This window comes from Schistocerca americana, chromosome 3 (genome assembly GCF_021461395.2).
Source record: "Schistocerca americana isolate TAMUIC-IGC-003095 chromosome 3, iqSchAmer2.1, whole genome shotgun sequence".
NCBI classification, from domain to species: domain Eukaryota; kingdom Metazoa; phylum Arthropoda; class Insecta; order Orthoptera; family Acrididae; genus Schistocerca; species Schistocerca americana.
Window position 1 is genome coordinate 334,645,623 of NC_060121.1, and position 18,429 is coordinate 334,664,051.

The 18,429-nt window shown below is 39.5% G+C and overlaps 1 protein-coding gene across 1 annotated transcript in view; it reads left to right on the forward strand.

Moving 5' to 3' along the window:
* LOC124605792 (tRNA pseudouridine synthase Pus10) overlaps window positions 1–18,429 on the forward strand; it is a 90,844-nt gene that overhangs the window by 49,537 nt on the left and 22,878 nt on the right. Inside the window, exon 8 of the mRNA XM_047137684.1 lies at window positions 16,462–16,601. Coding sequence (XP_046993640.1) covers window positions 16,462–16,601 — 140 coding nt within the window. The remainder of the gene's footprint in view (window positions 1–16,461; window positions 16,602–18,429) is intronic.

An 18,429-nucleotide genomic window follows, 5' to 3' on the forward strand; every position in this document is an offset into this window, starting at 1 on the left:
CTTAACATCAGAGGTCCCCTAGAACTTAGAACTACTTAAACCTAAATAACCTATGGACATCACACACATCCATGCCCGAGGTAGGATTCGAACCTGCGACCAAGTCAGTGGTTTAGTCAGTGTGTAAGCAAGTTGATTTTAGCTCACACCATGTTCATGTTTAATTTTAAAGTCCTTCCTATGTGTTGCTGAAGGAATTTGTGTGAAATTTCAATATGTTTATTGACACTTTTTTTTTCCATAGGTATTCCTCAACATATATATGGCAGCTTGATTTTCAATATATATTTCTGTCAGTTGATTCAAACCTGAGATTTCGAGTTGTTCACCAAGGTGTCATATCCAATATTTATTGTGGATCAAAAAGGCAGCAGCAGTTCTGTTCTCTGCTGCAGCTTTGATGTTGACATAACACTTGCTTTCAAGTGCACCAAACAGTAGGTCCTCCTAATATGATAAAAACTCAGCTGATGTAGCATCTTTTTGAGCTATCCCACCATAATCACAGTAAGCATAGGGAACAGTGTTCAGTCTTCATCAAAGAATATCCTAGATTCCGTAGTTCACTTAGGTACTGAAAAATGTGTTCACTGTTTTTGAGTGACTAACCAGTGGTTTATTATTAAATCCCCTTGAAAAACGTCTCAAGATTTCCTTTGTAAACATAATTTGATTTACAAAAATTCCATGTGAACTTATTTTAATTTCTGTTCCAAGATATGACATTTGATTTTGAAATATCCTCTCAAATGTTATTTCAAACTTTTGATTCAACTTGTTCAAAAGTATCTGCCTTCCTTCCAATAAGTAATCCATTATCAGTAAACAGAGCTATAATGATACTTGATGGTGACAGATACAAGGAACACTACTGGTCTTTACAAATCCCTATGTCATTAGATAATATGACAATTTCTCATTCCAATTCTTTGGAGGGTGTTTTAGGCCATTTAAACTCTTCCTAACTAACAAACTCTACTTGTATCATTGTTGAAGGTAAGATCTCCTCTTGCAGCTCACAGTATAGAAATACTGTCTTTACATAAAAATCTGTTGTTTTAATTTTACTTATAACTGCAAGACTAAGACACAATCTAACTGATTCATAAAAGTTTCTGAGTAATATAGTTCTTCCTCTTGCTCAAAACCTCCTGCAACTAGTCTGGCTTTATAACATCCAGTGCGCTTTTACGCAAACCTGATGCAGGTTAAAAGTTTTACATTCTTTGGAAGTTTTAAAAAGAGTGCACGTTTTCAATTATGTTAAAGGTTTGTATTCATCAGACATTGTTGCATTACACCAGTTTTTGTCTTTCAAGGCATGTGAAATAGAAATGCCCTCAACTTCACTGCTCATGCCAAAGTTCGAATTATTACTGTTTTAAACAGTATCCAGTTCATAGTCCGCAAATCTTATAGATAGCCTAAAGTTTTGTCAATCACATAGTTTTGGTGGTGAGACTATTTTTGAATTATATGATAAGTGACATGCTGCCACCTTCAGAGACATCACAGAGTGATTTATCAATCTTGTTTCCTCTGGATACTCGATTTCATTCTTCTTTTCCCTTTGAGAAAGTCTTGACTACAATAGCTTCTTCTGTGCCTGCAATTTTTTTGTCAAATATGACCTTATCAGAGGCAACATCTTTTTCATCAGGTAATTAGATTTTTGTATCGGGTCAAATCCAAACCGTATCTGACATAGGTTCCTTTGTTTGATTGCTTTTCAGTGTATCTTTGTTTGCAATTCTCAATCAGAATGTAGCACTCACAACCAAAACTTTTAAAATTACTACGGCAGGACTTTTTTTCTTTTATTGAACTTCTTCCAGTTTGATTTGGTTTGAAGACTGCAATATTTATCACTTCAACCCACAAGTTCTCATTCATTTTGCTGTGGTGTACAAGTGTTAGTCTTGATGTGAGAAACTCCAAATTCATCTAGAAGACCGTTGGTGAGAGCATTCTTGATCTTGATCCCATTATCTAACTTTTTACATTTTACTTTCTTCCCAAACTGATTTTTTTACCATTTCTAATTTGGAAAAGCTGTTCTTTCATCTCTAGAACATAAACAATGCAGAAATGGGAAAATCTCGAAACAACAAAAATACGTTGCTCATCCTGTCAACATGAGATTCGATTAACTTCTCATGGTTGGGATTCACAGTCATATAATATTTCTTAAAAGACATCATAGTCGCCATTGACTGTATAAAATATTTATTGTTACTATTACAATTTCGGCCTTATGGCCATTTTCAAGTAACACTGCAAAGTTAACAACATATTACGATGTAGTAAGTGTCATACTCATCAGATCTTGTGGGACTCTCTCAGTCAAAAGGCTGCATTTTGATGATGACATGTACTCATGTCAGATAGTTTTATATTCTGACATAATGTAACTTTGCAGTGTTATTTGAAAATGGCCATGAGGCCAAAATTGCAATAGTAACAATAAATATTTTGTGCAGTCAACGGTGACTATGATGTCTTTTAAGAAACATGAGATTCGTTTCAAAGAAGTCCTAACCAGAGTATTTTCAGCAACCTACATATTTGTTGGATGAGATTTGTTATGTTGTTTGCTGTAGAGGCAACCAACAAATACAGAGGTTTCATAAAAATGTGAAATTATTGCAAGAAATGCATGTTTGAATATAAATGCAGATGTTAGCCAAGCCTGATGCTTATGCTGTTGTATTTTACTATGAATGGTACCTGTGCAGTGTCCTCAATATAGTGGAGGTGCCAGCTGTCATCAGAACAGTGTTCTCCATAGTTGTGAGTGCATTATTGTCAGAGCTAAATGAATTCAAACATGGGCAATCTATTGGTGCTCGTATGGTGGGTGCTTCCATAACCAACCATTGTTTGGCGTTTCAAGAGGCATCATATCGAAAATTTATAGCATGTGCAGTAAAAGCGAATAAACATCATCCACAAAGTCACATTGTGGACGAAAAAAGTCACAATGTGGATGAAAATGTGTCTTGAGTGATCATGACAGAGGCTCATTGAAGGGGATTGTGATGAAAAATAAATAGATTGATTGCTGCAAAAGTCACTGCAGAACTAAATGTTGCACTCGTGAACCATGTTGGCACCAAAACATCATGAAGGGAGCTCCATAAGTGGGGATTTGCAGGGCAAGCTGGAATTCCAAAACCACTCATCACTAGTGTCAACACCTCTAATAGGAAAACATAATGACAAAACCATAAATCAAGGACTATGGAGCAATGGAGGAAAGTCACTGGGGACATCCAACATAGGGATATACAAAAATGATTGTGTCATTTGGCCCAATGAGTATTGTTTCACACTGTTTCCAACTTCTGTCCAAGACAGGTCTCAAGAGTAAAACATGGCGGAGGTTCAAAGGTGGTTTGGGCAGCCGTATTGTGACATCCCATGGTCTCATTGTTATTCTGCAAGGTCACATTCTGTCAAGTACTACGTGACTGTTGTAGCTTATCAGGTGCATCCTGTGGAACAAAGTTTGTTTCCCAATGGAGATGCTGTGTTCCAAGACAACAGGCCCTCTGTCCACAACTCATCATCCATGATCGGTCTTGTGAGGACGAGGTTGAATTGTCACAGTTCTACTGTCCACCACAGTCACCAGAGCTCAATATTATTGAGCTTTTGTTGTCTGCTTTGGAGAGAATGGTGAGTGATTGCTATCTGCCTCCATCATAATTACCTGAAGTTGCCACTATTTAACAGGAAGAACAGTATAAGATTCCTTTGAAAACCACACAGGAACTGTATTTAATCTGGTTTCTTGCCATACAATGTTTCTAAATTTTTAATCATTTTACTGGCCAACTTGCAATTTGATATTTTCCTGGCTATATTGCTGCTCACATTCAAACCTGTAAAAATTTATGACTCAAGATATGTATCAATCCAATACTTTGTATGTTATTCAGTTTCTTTCTCCTTCTTGGTTTAATTTCTGTCTAGTTGCTACTGACAAAGACGTTCTTGACTTCATTGTTAAGTCTAGTTTAAATCATCAATTGCAACTTAATAGAACACATCAATTACCTGGCTGCCTTGTAACTGAAGTTTGACAAAATAATTATGCGTTTCATTTAGTGATGCTAACTTGACAGCTGACACTACTTTCAACTATTTGCTAATTTGCTGTGCATTACTGACATGTTCGTGTAATTCTTTAAGAAAACGTGCAAATATGATGTATCCAGTTTTTCACTTTTTTATACCTGGGCCAATAACTTGTTGATAGATTCTAGTGTTTTCAAGATAGTTCGCATGCAGAATTATTTATGCAGCGGCCTTGAGTGATTTCAGTGATAAATAACCATTTGAACAATGTTTAAAAGAGTAGGCCTACACTTCAATAGATCACATTCTCATGCAATGTGCTTAACGAGAATAACTAACTGATAGGTCCAAGAGTAATTATTACAACACCACCTGAAAAGACAGGTAACATTTATATGAACATTATGCACAATATATAATGACAAAACATAAATAAAGAAAAATAATTAATTATTATCAACAAGTTACAAGCTACTAATTCCATCTATAATGACAGTATTATGAAAAGTGTACATTGTTACTCATCATATAGTGGAGATGTTGAGTCACAGACAGACACAACAATAAGACTGCTAAACAAGTAAGCTTTCATCCAAAATGCCTTCTTCCGAATTACTGAATTAGACACACACACATACACACACACACATATTCACACAAACGCAACTCACACACATATGACCACTATTTCTGGTGATGCCAGGCTGTTCACACACACACACACACACACACGCACACACACACACACACACACACACACACACACACACACACACACACACACATATTCACACAAACGCCACTCACACACATATGACCACTATTTCTGGTGATGCCAGGCTGCGAACAGCTATGCTTGATGGGAGAAGCAACGTGTGTTGTGGGGATAAGGAGGAGGCTGGGGCAGGGAAGAGAAGGGATAGCAGGATAGGGGGTGGGGGATGGTAAAGTGCTGCTTGTGGGAGCATGCAGGGACGAGGTGGAAAGAAGGTAGGGCAGCTAGCTGCATTCGGGAAGTTAGAAAGAGGGCATGGGAGGGAGGGGGGTGGGGGAGAGGAGAGAAGTAAACAGACGGTAGGTGCCTTGATGGAATAGAAGACTGCGTAGTGATGGAGTGGAAACAGGGAAAGAGATGGGTGGGTGGAGGACAATGACTAACTAAGTGCATGAGAGTTATGGGAACATTGGATATATTGCAAAGAGATTTCCGATCCGCACAGCTGAGAAAATCTGGTGTTAATGGGAAGGATCCCAATGGTGCAATCTGGGCAGTGTGCTCAGAAACTGGGTGGTCCAGCTGTTGTTTGGTCACAATTTGTCAGTGGCCATTCATGCAGTCAGACAGCTTGTTGGTTGTCATGCCTATTTAGAACACAACATAGTGGCTGCAGCGTAGCTTGTAGATCACGGCTGATTTTGCAGGTAGCCCTGCCTGTGATGGGATAGGTGATGCTTGCAACCAGACTGGAATAGGTGGTGGTGGGAGTATGTATGGGACAAGGCTCGCATCTATGTCTATTACAGGGATATGAGCCATGAGGCAGGAGGTTGGGAGTAGGGGTTGTGTGGACAACGGATGAGGACATTATGTAGGTGTGGATGGCAGAACACCATTGTGGGAGGGATGGGAAGGATAATGGGTAGGACATTTCTCATTTCACATCATCAGAAGAGGTAGTCGAAAAAAATGTGATTCAGTTGCTCCAGTCCTGAGTTGTACTGAATCACAAGCGGGATGCGCCTCTGTGGCCAGACAGTGGGACTTTGGGAGGCGGTGGGTGAATGGAGACGTAAGGCATGGAAGATCTGTTTCTGTACAAGTTTTGTAAGGTTAATTACAGTCGGTGAAGGCCTCAGGGAGATCCTTGGTATATTTTGAGAGGGACTGCTCGTCACTATACATGCAATGGCCATGCACCCACAGTCTTTTTATTTCTCTCCTTTCCTACTCCTCCATTCCCCTACCCTTCGTCTAACCTCCTGACTGCACCTAGCTGCCCTATCCTCTCTCCACCTCATCCTTGAATGCTTCCACAAGTAGCACCTTACTATCCCTCACCTCTACTGTGCTGTCCCTCCCTTTCTCTTGATGTCTTAGAATGCCCTGTCAACTGATTTCTTCTTCTAGTCAGGTTATACCACAAATTTCTTTTCTCCCCAAATTTGTTCAGTATTTCTTATTAGTTACATGACCTACCGATCTAATCTTCAGCATTCTTCTGTAGGACAACATTTCAAAAGCTTCTGTTCTCTCCTTGTCTAAATTGCTTATCATCCATATTTCACTTCCATACATGGCTACACTCCATATAAATACTTTCAGAAAAGTCTTCCTAACACTTATATCTATATTCAGTGTCAAGAAATTTCTTTTCTTCAGAACGCCTTTCGTGCGATTGCCAGTCTATATTTTATACCCTCTCTACTTCAGCCACCATCTGTTACCTGCTGCCCATATGACAGAACTCATCTACTACTTTAAGTGTCTTGTTTCCTAATCTTATTCCTTAAGCATCACCTGATTTAATTCCACTACATTCTGTAATCCTCATTTTGCTTTTGTCTATGTTCATTTTATATCATCCTTTCAAGACACTGTCCATTCTGTTCAGCTGTTCTTCTAAGTCCTTTCCTGTCTGTGACAGAATTACAATGTCACTGGAAAAGCTCAGAGTTTTTATTTCTTCTGCCTGAATTTTAATTTCTACTCCAAATTTTTCTTTGGTTTCCTTTATTGTTTGCTCAGTGTACAGATTGAATAAAATTGGAAATAGGCTACAACCCTATCTCACTCCCTTCTCAACCACTGGTCCCCTTTCATGCTGCTTGACTGTTATAACTGCTATCTGGATCTGTACAAGTTGTAAATAGCATTCCACTCTTTTTATTGTACCCCTGCTACCTTCAGAATTTCAAAGATGGTGCTCGAATCAACATTGTCACAAGCTTTCTTTAAGTCTTCAAATGCTATAAACATATGTTTCCCTTTCCTTTACCTATCTTCTACAATGTGTACAACTCTGCTTCTGCCATTTGCAGATAGGTGGTGACAGCGGTAAGTAGCGGTCGAAAGAAACAGATCGCAGATGTCAGGCAGTTAGCTTGGACCTCGGTCAACATAACCTCATTCAAACATTAGTCGATTTGTGTCTGCATCATAAAGTTGTTCTTGATTGAAAATGTCAGTTTACGAGCCTAATTCTCGTCATTTGCGGGAGGTGCTACCGTGTCTTGAGTGGTTTCAGTGCTTCAAGAATGGTGATTTTAACGTTGTAGACTGGCATAGTGGCGGAAGAGAGAGTTTTCAAAGTTGCAGAATTGGAGACATTGATGACTGAAGACTCGTGTCAGACTCAAGAAGAAGTGGCATGATTAGTGGGAGTGACACAGCAAGCCATTTCAAAATGTCTCAAGGCCATGGGCGTGATTGAGAAAGAAGGAACTTGAGTCCCATGTGAACTGAAACCAAGAGATGTCGAATGGCATTTGTGTGTTTGTCAACTGTTGCTTCAGAGGCAAAAACAGAAGGGATTTCTGCATCGCATTGTGACTGGGGAAGAAAAATGGGTTCATTATAATAACCCTAAACACAAAAAATCACTGGGATATCCCAGCCATACTTCCACGTCAACAACCAAAGTGAATATTCACGGCTCCAAGATCATACTCTGTATTTGGTGGGACCAGCTCGGCATCACATACTATGACATGTTAAAACCAAGTGAAACAATCACAGGTGCTTGTTATCGAAAGCAATTAATGCATTTGAGCAGAGCATTAAAAGACAAACGGCTGCAATACAGCGAGAGCCACGATAAAGTGATTTTGCAGTATGACAACACTCAACCCCACATTGCAAAAGAGCTCAAAATGTACTTGGAAACATTAAAATGGGAAATCCTACACCACCCGCCATGTTCTCCAGACATTTCTCCCTCCAACTATGACCTATTTAGATCAATGGCGCATGGCCTGGGTGACCAGCACTGCCGATCTCATGAAGAAGTCAGAAATTGGATCGATTCGTGGATTGCTTCAAAAGATGAACAATTTTTTCAACAGGGGATTCGTACACTGCCTGAAAGATGGGAGAAAGTAGTGGCCAGTGATGGAAAATACTTTGGATGATACATGTGTGACCAATTTGTTTCATTAAAGCCTCAAATGTTGGGGAAAAAATGGCGGAAGCAAAGTTGTACACCTTATAAGATAAGTTGTAGGGTTAGTGTTGCCTCGGGTGTTCCTACATTTCTCCGGAATCCAAACATCTTCCTTGAGGTCAATGTCCTCCAGATTTTCCATTCTTCTGTAAAGAATTTGTGTTAATATTTTGCAGCTGTGACTTACTAAGCTGACAGTTCAGTAATATTCACCTATCAGTACCTGCTTTCCTTGGAACTATTACATTCTTCTCGAAGTGTGAGGGTATTTCGCTTGTCTCATATTTGCACACCAGATGGAAGAGTTTTTTCATGACTGGCTCTCCCAAGGCTATCAGTACTTCTGACAGAATGTTGTCTACTTGCAGGGCCTTGTTTCGACTTAGATCTTTCAGTGCTCTGTCAGATTCTTTTCAATTTCATCTATGTCCTCTTCCATTTCTATAATATTGCCTTCAAGTTTATCTCTCTTGGAAAGACCCACTTTGTTCTCCTTCCACCTTTTAGCTTTTTCTTCTTTGCTTGGGACTGGTTCATTACATTTGTCCTCTAGCCATTCTTGCGTAGTCATTTTGCACTTCCTGTCAGTATCATTTGTATTCCCTTTCGCCTGCTTCATTTGCTGCATTCTTATATTTTCTCCTTTCATCAGTTAAAGTCAATATCTCCCATGTTATCCAAGGGTTTCTATTAGGCCTTGTCTTTTTACCTAATTGATCCTTTTCTGATTTCACAATTTCATCTCTCAAACTTACCTATTCATCTTCTATTGTATTTCTTGCCTCTTTCTAGTCAATCATTGCCTAATGCTCCCTCTGAAACTTACATCACCTCCTGTTCTTTCAAGCTATGTAGGTCCCATCTTCTTAATTTACTACTGTTTTGCAGTTTCTTTAGTTTTACTCTACAGTTCATAACCAATGTGGTCAGAGTCCACATCTGCCCCTAGAAATATCTTACAATGTAAAATCTGGTTCCAAAATCTCTCTCTTACCATTATATAACCAATCTGAAACCTTCCAGTGTGTCCAGGTCTCTTTCACGTGAACAACCTTCTTTCATGAGTCTTAAACCAAGTGTTAGCTATGGTTAAATCATACCCTGTGGAAAATTCTACCAGGCAGCTTCCTCTTTCATTCTTTTCCCTCAGTCCATATTCACATACAATTTTTCTTCCTCATCCTTTTCCCACTATTGAATTTCAGCCCTCCACCACAGTTAAGTTTTCATCTCCCTCAACTATCTGAATAATTTCTTTTATCTCATCATACATTTCTTCAACCTCTTAATCGTCTGCGAAGCTAGTTGGCATATAAACTTGTAGTACCGGGGTGGGTGTTGGCTTTGTGTCTATCTTGGCTACAATAATATTTTTACTATGCTGTCCATAGTAGCTTACCTGCATTCCTATTTCCTTATTCATTATTAAACCTACTACTGCATTACCCCTATTTGATTTTGTATTTGTAACCCTGTATTCACTTGACCAGAAGTCCTGTTCCTTTTGCCATCGAACTTCACTAATTCTCACTATATCTAACTTCAACCTTTCCATTTACCTTTTTAAATTTTATAACTTACGTGTGTGATTAAGGGACCTAACGTTCCACGCTCCTATCTGTAGAATGCCAGGTTTTTTTCTCCTGATGACAATATCCTCCTGAGCAGTCCCCACATAGAGATCTAAATGTCGGACTATTTTACCTCTAGAATTGTTTACACAAGAGAATACCATCATCATTTAATTTTACAATAGAGCTGCATGCCCTTGGGAAAAATTATGGCTGTAGTTTCCCGTGGCTTTCAGCCATTTGCAGTACCAGTGCAGCAAGGCTGGTTTGGTTAATGTTACGAGGGCAGATCAGTCAATCATCCATCAGTCAATCACCCAGACTGTTGCCCCTGTAGCTGCCTCTCTTCAGGAACCACATGTTTGTCTGGCCTCTTAACAGATACCGCCCCATTGTGGTTGCGTTTGTGGTATGGCTATCTGTATAGCTGATGCAAGCAACCACCTCGTCAATGGCAAGGTCCATGGTTCATGGAGGGTGGCAGTATGCCCTATGGTTTTTAATTACACTCTGTCTGACAAAATAAAAGTGAAGCACCCAAACACAAGGTCGGGTATGTAAATGATAATAGTTGCTATTCTCTGCGACAGGTAAGACAGCCACCAAAGTGTGTAAGTGGTTTTCATGTTAGGATTGTTATCAGGCCTGGTAGGGTATATAATGGGCGTGAACAACATCAGGTGTCAAGTGATCAATGTGAAGGACACTGAGGTGCTACCTACTAATGTGGGACAGCATTATTAACACCCAACAGTTTGAACAAGGCTTCATTGCGTGTGTTGATTTGGCCAGCTTGTCGAACTGTGCAGTACCTAGAGGTTTAGGGTGTTCGAATGTGAGAGTGGCACAGTGTTGGCCTGCATTGTAATGTGGAGGCAGACCTAATATTTGTCAAAGTTCCAGTTAACCATGTCTGACCACAACAGAAGATCGCCATATCATGCACCAACCACATTGTATCCCATTCTTATCTGTGCTTGAAATGAGCTCCCTTCAAAATTCTGTGTCATCCTGCACCATAGGTCAGAGACTAGTAGCAGGCAGGCTCAGGTTCTACCATCCCAAGGGTAGGCTACCTTCAGCACTGTAACAGAAACAGCTTCGTTTGGAGTGATGCCATGACTGGGAAGCATGGCTTGCAGATGAATGATGTGAAATTGCGTTTAGTGATGAATCATGGTTCTGCCCTGCCCTGGTGATTATCAACAGCGAATATGGTGCCAACCTGAGGACAGGTCCCATCCTTCCAACGTTTTGAAAGATACAAGTTTGCTACTCCTCATATAATGATGCAGGGGCCCTCTGGCATGACTTCATGTCATGGTTGATTGCGACTGAGGTGTCTCTGACGACATAACGGTACGTCCACAGACATCATGTGTCATATTATATTAGCTCCGACGCAACAGTATCGTATTACTATTTTGCAATGGGACAGTGCTTATTCACGCACGACACATGTCTTTGAACTGTCTTCATGATTTAAGGTACTCTGTGGCCAATAACACTCTAGATCTCTCCCTGATGGAACATGTTGGATAGGCTCGGACATCAACTCTGTCTCAGCACCATTATCCAGGATATCAAGGACAACAGTTGTGGGCTTCAGGAGAGGGCATGATGGCTTTATGATTCCCTTTCTAAATGGATCAGTGCATGCATCCAGAACTGACGTGGTACAACATCATGCTGATAAGTGGGCTCATACTGCCGAGTTCTTTGTAGACTTGTTGTAATAGCATCACATACCCTCTCAGCAAGTGAAGTTTCATTTCATTTTCTCCTCCCCTTCTGTGCAATTCAGTTTTCTTTTTAGGGCAGAGTACATGCAAAACAAAATAATCTCTCAGTGATCCAAACTCTTGTATCTCCGTGCCTTAAAATATGATTGACTAGCAGACAGGGACACTTGAAATTAGATTGTTGGAAAATATCATATTCAACAGATGAGAGGACCATGTGTATGTGAGTTGTGGGTTTATGAATGTGTATATTTTTGTCTCTTGTCCGATGAAGAACTTTGAAAGCTCATATGTTCCAGTAGTCTACTTTTAAAGGTATGATGTGGCCGTCTATTGCAGTTGTCTAAAATACAGTGTTTATTTACAGCAGCATTGTTAATGATAAACATGGATATCTAATTTTAGAATACTATATTTACTGTACAATTTTACGTTCTTCAATGTCTCCACAACACGTGGCTTCCAGTCCTGCGGTATTGTGAGGTCATATGACAATTTGAGGATGAGATGTGTCCTTCCCCCCCCCCCCCCCCCCCCCTTTAGTTGCACAGTGAATGAATAACTAAACAGTGATACATCAGCCTTTTTGTATGTAATCTGCACATCCTTGAATGTATAAGTACAGTAGAAGTGGTGTCACACTGAAAGAAAAGAAACTGAATTAAATCAGTATCAAATATCTCTCCCTGGCAAGAACAGTGACACAGCCCAGAAAAGCAATACCTGAGAAATCACAATGTAAAGAACAAATTCTTTAAAACTTATGGTGAAATAGTATAACCTTCCTCTAAATTTCAGGTAAGTAATGTTGGTGTAAATTCCATTAGACTTTTTGTGCACTTTAGGGCACTTCACACACATTTTTCAGTGACTAAACTAAAAACTGCCATTTTTGGACTTGTGTCACTTTTCTTGCCAGGGTGCTACTGTATATGACAAAAGGTATGTAGGTTACTTCAGAAAGTAAGTTTCACATTGTCCCATGCTAAGAACATTGTGTGACAAGAGTGGTGCATTGTTAGAAGAGAGCACATGTTCCACGTTTCCTGCAGAGAGAGTTCTGGTGTAGTACAGAAAACAGATGCATTACAATATGGAAATGAAATAGTGCGGCAACTGGAAACGTATTCCAACATTAAAGTATGCAGAACAGTGTAATTGTTGTGGGGAAAAATGTCAAAATTGCACCCAGATTCACTAAATATTGGCAATATATGGACCAAATGCAATGTCACACCAGCCGTAAGGAATGATGCCAATAATTTGACCAAGGCTACACAAGACACAGATGATCCTGATTGGGAAGTTCAAATCTTGCACCATGCATTTTCTATCTTTTTGGCAGACTATAGGAACATCGGCATGGAAACACTTTCCAACGATGAGGACATTCACGCAGTGGTTCTTGAATGAGCCCATGACCAAGGAGCAGATTTTTATTGTCAAGGAGTTGAATGGTTGGCAGAACGTTCTGACTGTTGCTAACAGGGAAACTTGGTGACTATATTGAGAAATAATATCACATTTCTTTGTCACTTTGAAGTGTAGTGCAGCATTTAGTAAAAGTACTCGGCTTGCCATAAAGTGTCATTTACTTTTTAAAGTCCCTACATATCACACGCGAGAGTGGGAGTTGTATCTGAACTAGTGACAGAATCAAGAGACTGCTGCCATACCTATAGAGGATAGTGTGAAATCCTAAGAAATGCTATCAAGGAGATTGAGAGTATGAAGTATACAAATTGAATTTATAATAATCAGAATAATTTGAAAATAATGTCATCTACACCGAGTTGACAAAAGTCATGGGCTGATGATATGTGCACATATAGATGGCAGTAGTGTCACGTACACAAGATATAAAAGTGCAGTGCATTGGCTGAGCTGCCATTTGTACTCAGATGATTCACGTGAAAACATTTCCAAAGTGATTACAGCATTTCAGAAAATGTTAGCAAATTCAGTATCAGGCATTACCTCTGACCATGGACAGTGCATTAGCCATTGGCCTTCACTTAACAACCAAGAGCAGTGGCGTTTGTGTAGACTTGCCATTGCTAACAGACAAACAACATTGTGTGAAATAACTTAGAAAACAATGTGAGACGTATGACAAACATATCCATAAGGACATTGCAGTAAAATCTGGTGTTAATGGGCTATGGCAGCAGACTGATGATGCAATTGCCTTTGCTAGCAGCATGACATCACCTGCAGCAGCTCTCCTTGGTTCGTGTCCATTTTGTTTAGACCCTAGACCTAGAAAACCTAGAAAACCGTGACCTGGTCAGGTGAGTCCGGATTTGAGTTGGTAAGAGCTGGTGGTTGCTCCATAATGGTGTGGGATATGCTTATTTGAAATGGATTCGGTCCTCTGGTATGTTTGGTTACTTGGAGACGATGTGCAGCCATTCATGGGTTCATTTTGCCAGACAACAGTGGAATTTTTGTTGATGACAGTGTGCCACGTCACAAGGCCACAATTGTTTGTGATTGAATTGAAGAACATTCTGTACAATTTGACCTAATGATTTGGCCACTCAGGCTGCCCAATATGAATCCAATCGAACATCTATGAGACATAATCAGTATGTCAGTTTGTGCACAGAATCCTACACCAGCAACACTTTTGCTATTATGGAAGGCTATAGAGGCAGTATGGCTCAGTATTTCTGCAGGGGACTTCCAACAACGTATTGAGTCTATGCTATGTCCAATTGTTGCGCTGCCCTGGGCAGAAGGAGATCCAACATGATATTAGGAGGTATCTCATGACTTTTGTCACCTCATGGTATAATGAGATGTGCCAAGGCAGTAAGAAAGTGAGCAAGTATCAAGACTCAGAAACGGTGAAATTGTGTCAATGAAACAACAGAGTTAGGCAAACTCTACATGGAAGCCACTGCAAATGACACTCTGTCATGTGGACTTCCTTCTGTTCTAAATAACAAACACATTTTTATGACATTAAGACTGTGCCCGTAACTCACTGTTGTGCTCCACTCAAGGACATCATATTACTTCTTCTCTCCTAAATTACAGATGCTCATTGTGGTTGTGGAATGTTCACAACTTCAGCAAGTTGGGAGCAACAGTTTGTGGCCATAAAAGGATTGTAAGTTTTTGCAGCTAACATTTGTGTTGAGATAACTCTCTTGATATAATGTATTTTGTGTACACCTACCGCCACAGTTCATGTTCTCAAAATCCAGCAGTGACTAATCGTCATGCCAGTTTCCACAAGCATGAAATCTTTGACAGGTAGTGTACCAGCATATTGGAATTGAAGGTTTCACAAAAACCGCCATCAACAATATATTTTGCAGTACATGGAATGTATTCAAATATGAACAACCATCAGTTGCGTAAGGGAGTGACAATAATGAAAATTTGTGCTGGTCCGGGACTCAAACCCAGATTTCCTGCTTCACGCAAGCGATAGCCTTAACCACATCTTGCACCAGACACAGATTTCCTTATGTCATCATTCCTGCATCAGAACCTGTACTTGTACACATATTACATAATTCCTGTGCAGGAGAGGACATTTCAGTTGAAAGTTGCCACCTGGTATCGGGGGTTGAACACGATATTTCAGTACTTGTGTTGTTAAGAATAACATTGCAGTATTCCTTCAGACATGTTTGCTCTCCTGGAGTGACTATGGAAATGTATTCACTGTTGTGAATATGAACAACCATCAGCTCTTTGTATGTCTGGCACAGATTTACAAGTACAGGTTGTGATGCAGGAATGTGGGCATATGAGTTTGGGTCTGGCTGTGGGTTGTGCATTAAAGCCAAAGTGATTAAGTCCACTGCTTATGTAAAGTGAGAAATCCATGTCTGACTCCCAGTCTGACACAGATTTTCATTGTTGTCATTCCCTTATACAACTGATGGTTGTTCATATTCACACCTGCAAATACATTTTGTGTATTTGATAACAGTTGAAGTCACCACAGTGCCTGTTCTTTCACATAAGCATGCTTGTCCAAAGGAACACTGCTTTGTTCTTAACAACACAGGCATTGCAGTATCATAATTGACAGTGTTACAATAAGTTATGGACATTTTCCGCTGTTGTAAAGTAGCATTCTTGATACAAGGAAGAAAGGGGGAGGGTTCACAATATTACATGGATACTATGTGAAAATCAAGGGTTGAAGTGTGACTTTTGTATCTCTTATAGTGCATAAAGAGGAATAAATGAAAAGCAGCTATTCGCTTGTATGGTTTTACAAATATTTTGTGCTTTTTCTGGTGCTCGTAATATTTGTGGAAGAAACTATTGAGAAGGGGGCAGTATTTTATTTATAGGCTTATGAGTATCAAAAATTTGGAAACATACACTTTAATGCCAGAATGACATTTTCACTCTGCAGCGGAGTGTGCGCTGATATGAAACTTTCTGGCAGATTAAAACTGTGTGTCGGACCGAGACTCGAACTCGAGACTTTTGCCTTTCGCAGGCAAGTGCTCTACCAACTGAGCTACCCAAGGCAAAGGTCCCGAGTTTGAGTCTCGGTCCGACACAAAGTTTTAATCTGCCAGAAAGTTTCATACACTTTAATTGCTGATAATCATGGTAGAAGATGAGTATACTCACACAACTACTTCAATCTGTATTTTAATTGTGCACACTGTGTCAGGAGAATCTTTTACAAGAGCAACTGTCTCTGTTGTTACTCATTATAAAATAAATGTGGCCAGTTTGACTTTACTTGAATTAGCTGCTGCTAGCTTCTGAAATTTCATTCTGTTGATGTGTCACCACAAATAATTGGTATCATTTGAAGCATAATTAACAATGAGAAGGACTGGTACTCAGTTTGTCACTGTACCTTACCAATCTCTGTAACTATTTGGTAGTAAGATAATCTACAAAATGGTTTCTGGTCCTGTTTAGGCCTTTTCAAACTGGAGGTGATGGCACAGGCTGGAACATACATTAAGGAGTTTGTGCATGGCGATTTTGGTCGAACAACACCTGACCTAGGCCAGTTACTTGGTGGTGTGCAAGTCGACATACTGGCGCTTGATGTCTTGGTAAGTTTCACAATGAAATCTTCACAAAAACATTATTCGTTTAGTAATGACATTGTGGTGGCATAAAGGAGCAGCAAGTATATTTTATTACTTATTTAGTTTCCTGTCACAGCTGCATACATATTTCTTAATGGTCCATTTAGTTTTGAACTGTTGCCTATGCCAAAAAGTACATCAGTGATGAAAACTATAAATACAAAAGGTTGAAATATACGAACATTTTCAAGTATGCGCTATGTGTACAGGCCACAGAAGTTCATTACAACAGCTGTGACATATGTGTGTATTTATCATGTGTTTGTAAAACAGTTCCAGTGTGATATATAAAAGATTTGTTCTGTTCTAATAGTATACATTCGAACAATCTGTCCTTGGTACAGTTGGTTTCCATACAGTAGGTCATCTTGGCAAATGTAGTTGAGTGTACTTGATAGGTGCCACCAGTGTTTAATTTGTGCTCCTGCACACTCTTGTCATGCCACAGCACCAATGTCATTTCACTTATTTCAAATAGTACCTCTCATTGTTGTGTGCCTGTCAATTTCACAATTATATTTGATACAAACATTACAAATTTTCATTTTTTAAAAACTTTTAAAATTATTCCAATCTTGATAAGAAGCAGTTGTAACATTACACATTTGGTAAAAAATTAAAATTTTATCCATAACACTAGTGTACTGACAACAGCCGCAGGTGCATCCGTAATTCTAAATTTTACAATTTTTATTTTAAGAACTATTAAGTCATTCCAAACTTTTGTAAAGAAAATTGTATATTTGATTAAAAAATTAGGAACCTTATGTTGTAGTGACCACAGGCAATTGAGCTGTTGTGCTATGGCCATCAGTTGACTGCTGTACTTTTAAAAATATTCCAAATTTCATAAAAAAATATTAGTAACATTGCATGCTTAATTGAAATAAAATTGTGTTCACATTGTACTGACAACAGTCTCAATCAATACCACAATTCTTTATACCCTGCAGATTGCTGTGTCGTCGTATGGCTAGAGATGGGCAGTCTGCAGCTGAATTCATTCAGCAAGCCAGATCTTTCTAAAGAGTGGCTACTGGATGATTCAGAAAAAACGAATGATTTCAAAGTGTGTCTATGGTGGCTGTAATGAGTGGGGTGAAAATTCTACGCTAGGCTGCTGCAATGGCGCCACACCCCACATCCTTAAGAAAACATTTCCCAAGCTAGAAAAAGTGTGTTATACACATGTGGATTCGCGTACCTTACTAGTACATGATGCTCTTCTCTTCCATGAAGACAGGAAATAAAGAAAGCTCATTTTTTCTTTCAATATACTTGCTGTTGGGTGGTAACCATAGAACCATCTGAATAGTAATACTAATTATGATGATATGTAAGTAAATATAACACAATGGTACATCCAGTCTCTGAGTGGAAAAAACCTCTTTGACCAAATCAGGAATGGAATGTGGGCCCCTTCGCTTCACGATCTGCTGTACTGACTGCACAGCTACCGGGGAAAACGAGACAGAAGTGCTTCACTACGATACTTTAAGGCAGAAAACACTTCCAGCATCATGTTCTGCTCTTGATTTCAAAAGAATATCTCAGATTTCAGAAGCTAAATAAAGGTTTACATACTTCTGAGTGAGTTGTTACTTCTTATCCTTTGACTTAGCACTGCCAGTGATCATAAAAGCTGCTGTCTTCAACCGTTGTTCGGGCAAAGCAATCCAGGCGTCACTCCCCTCCCAGCAGCTCAGGCTCCCTACCACTCTCACCAGTCAGACACTAGGCTAACTCACTAGCTCACTACTCCCCACCATTCTCAAGAATTAGATTGCTGGGT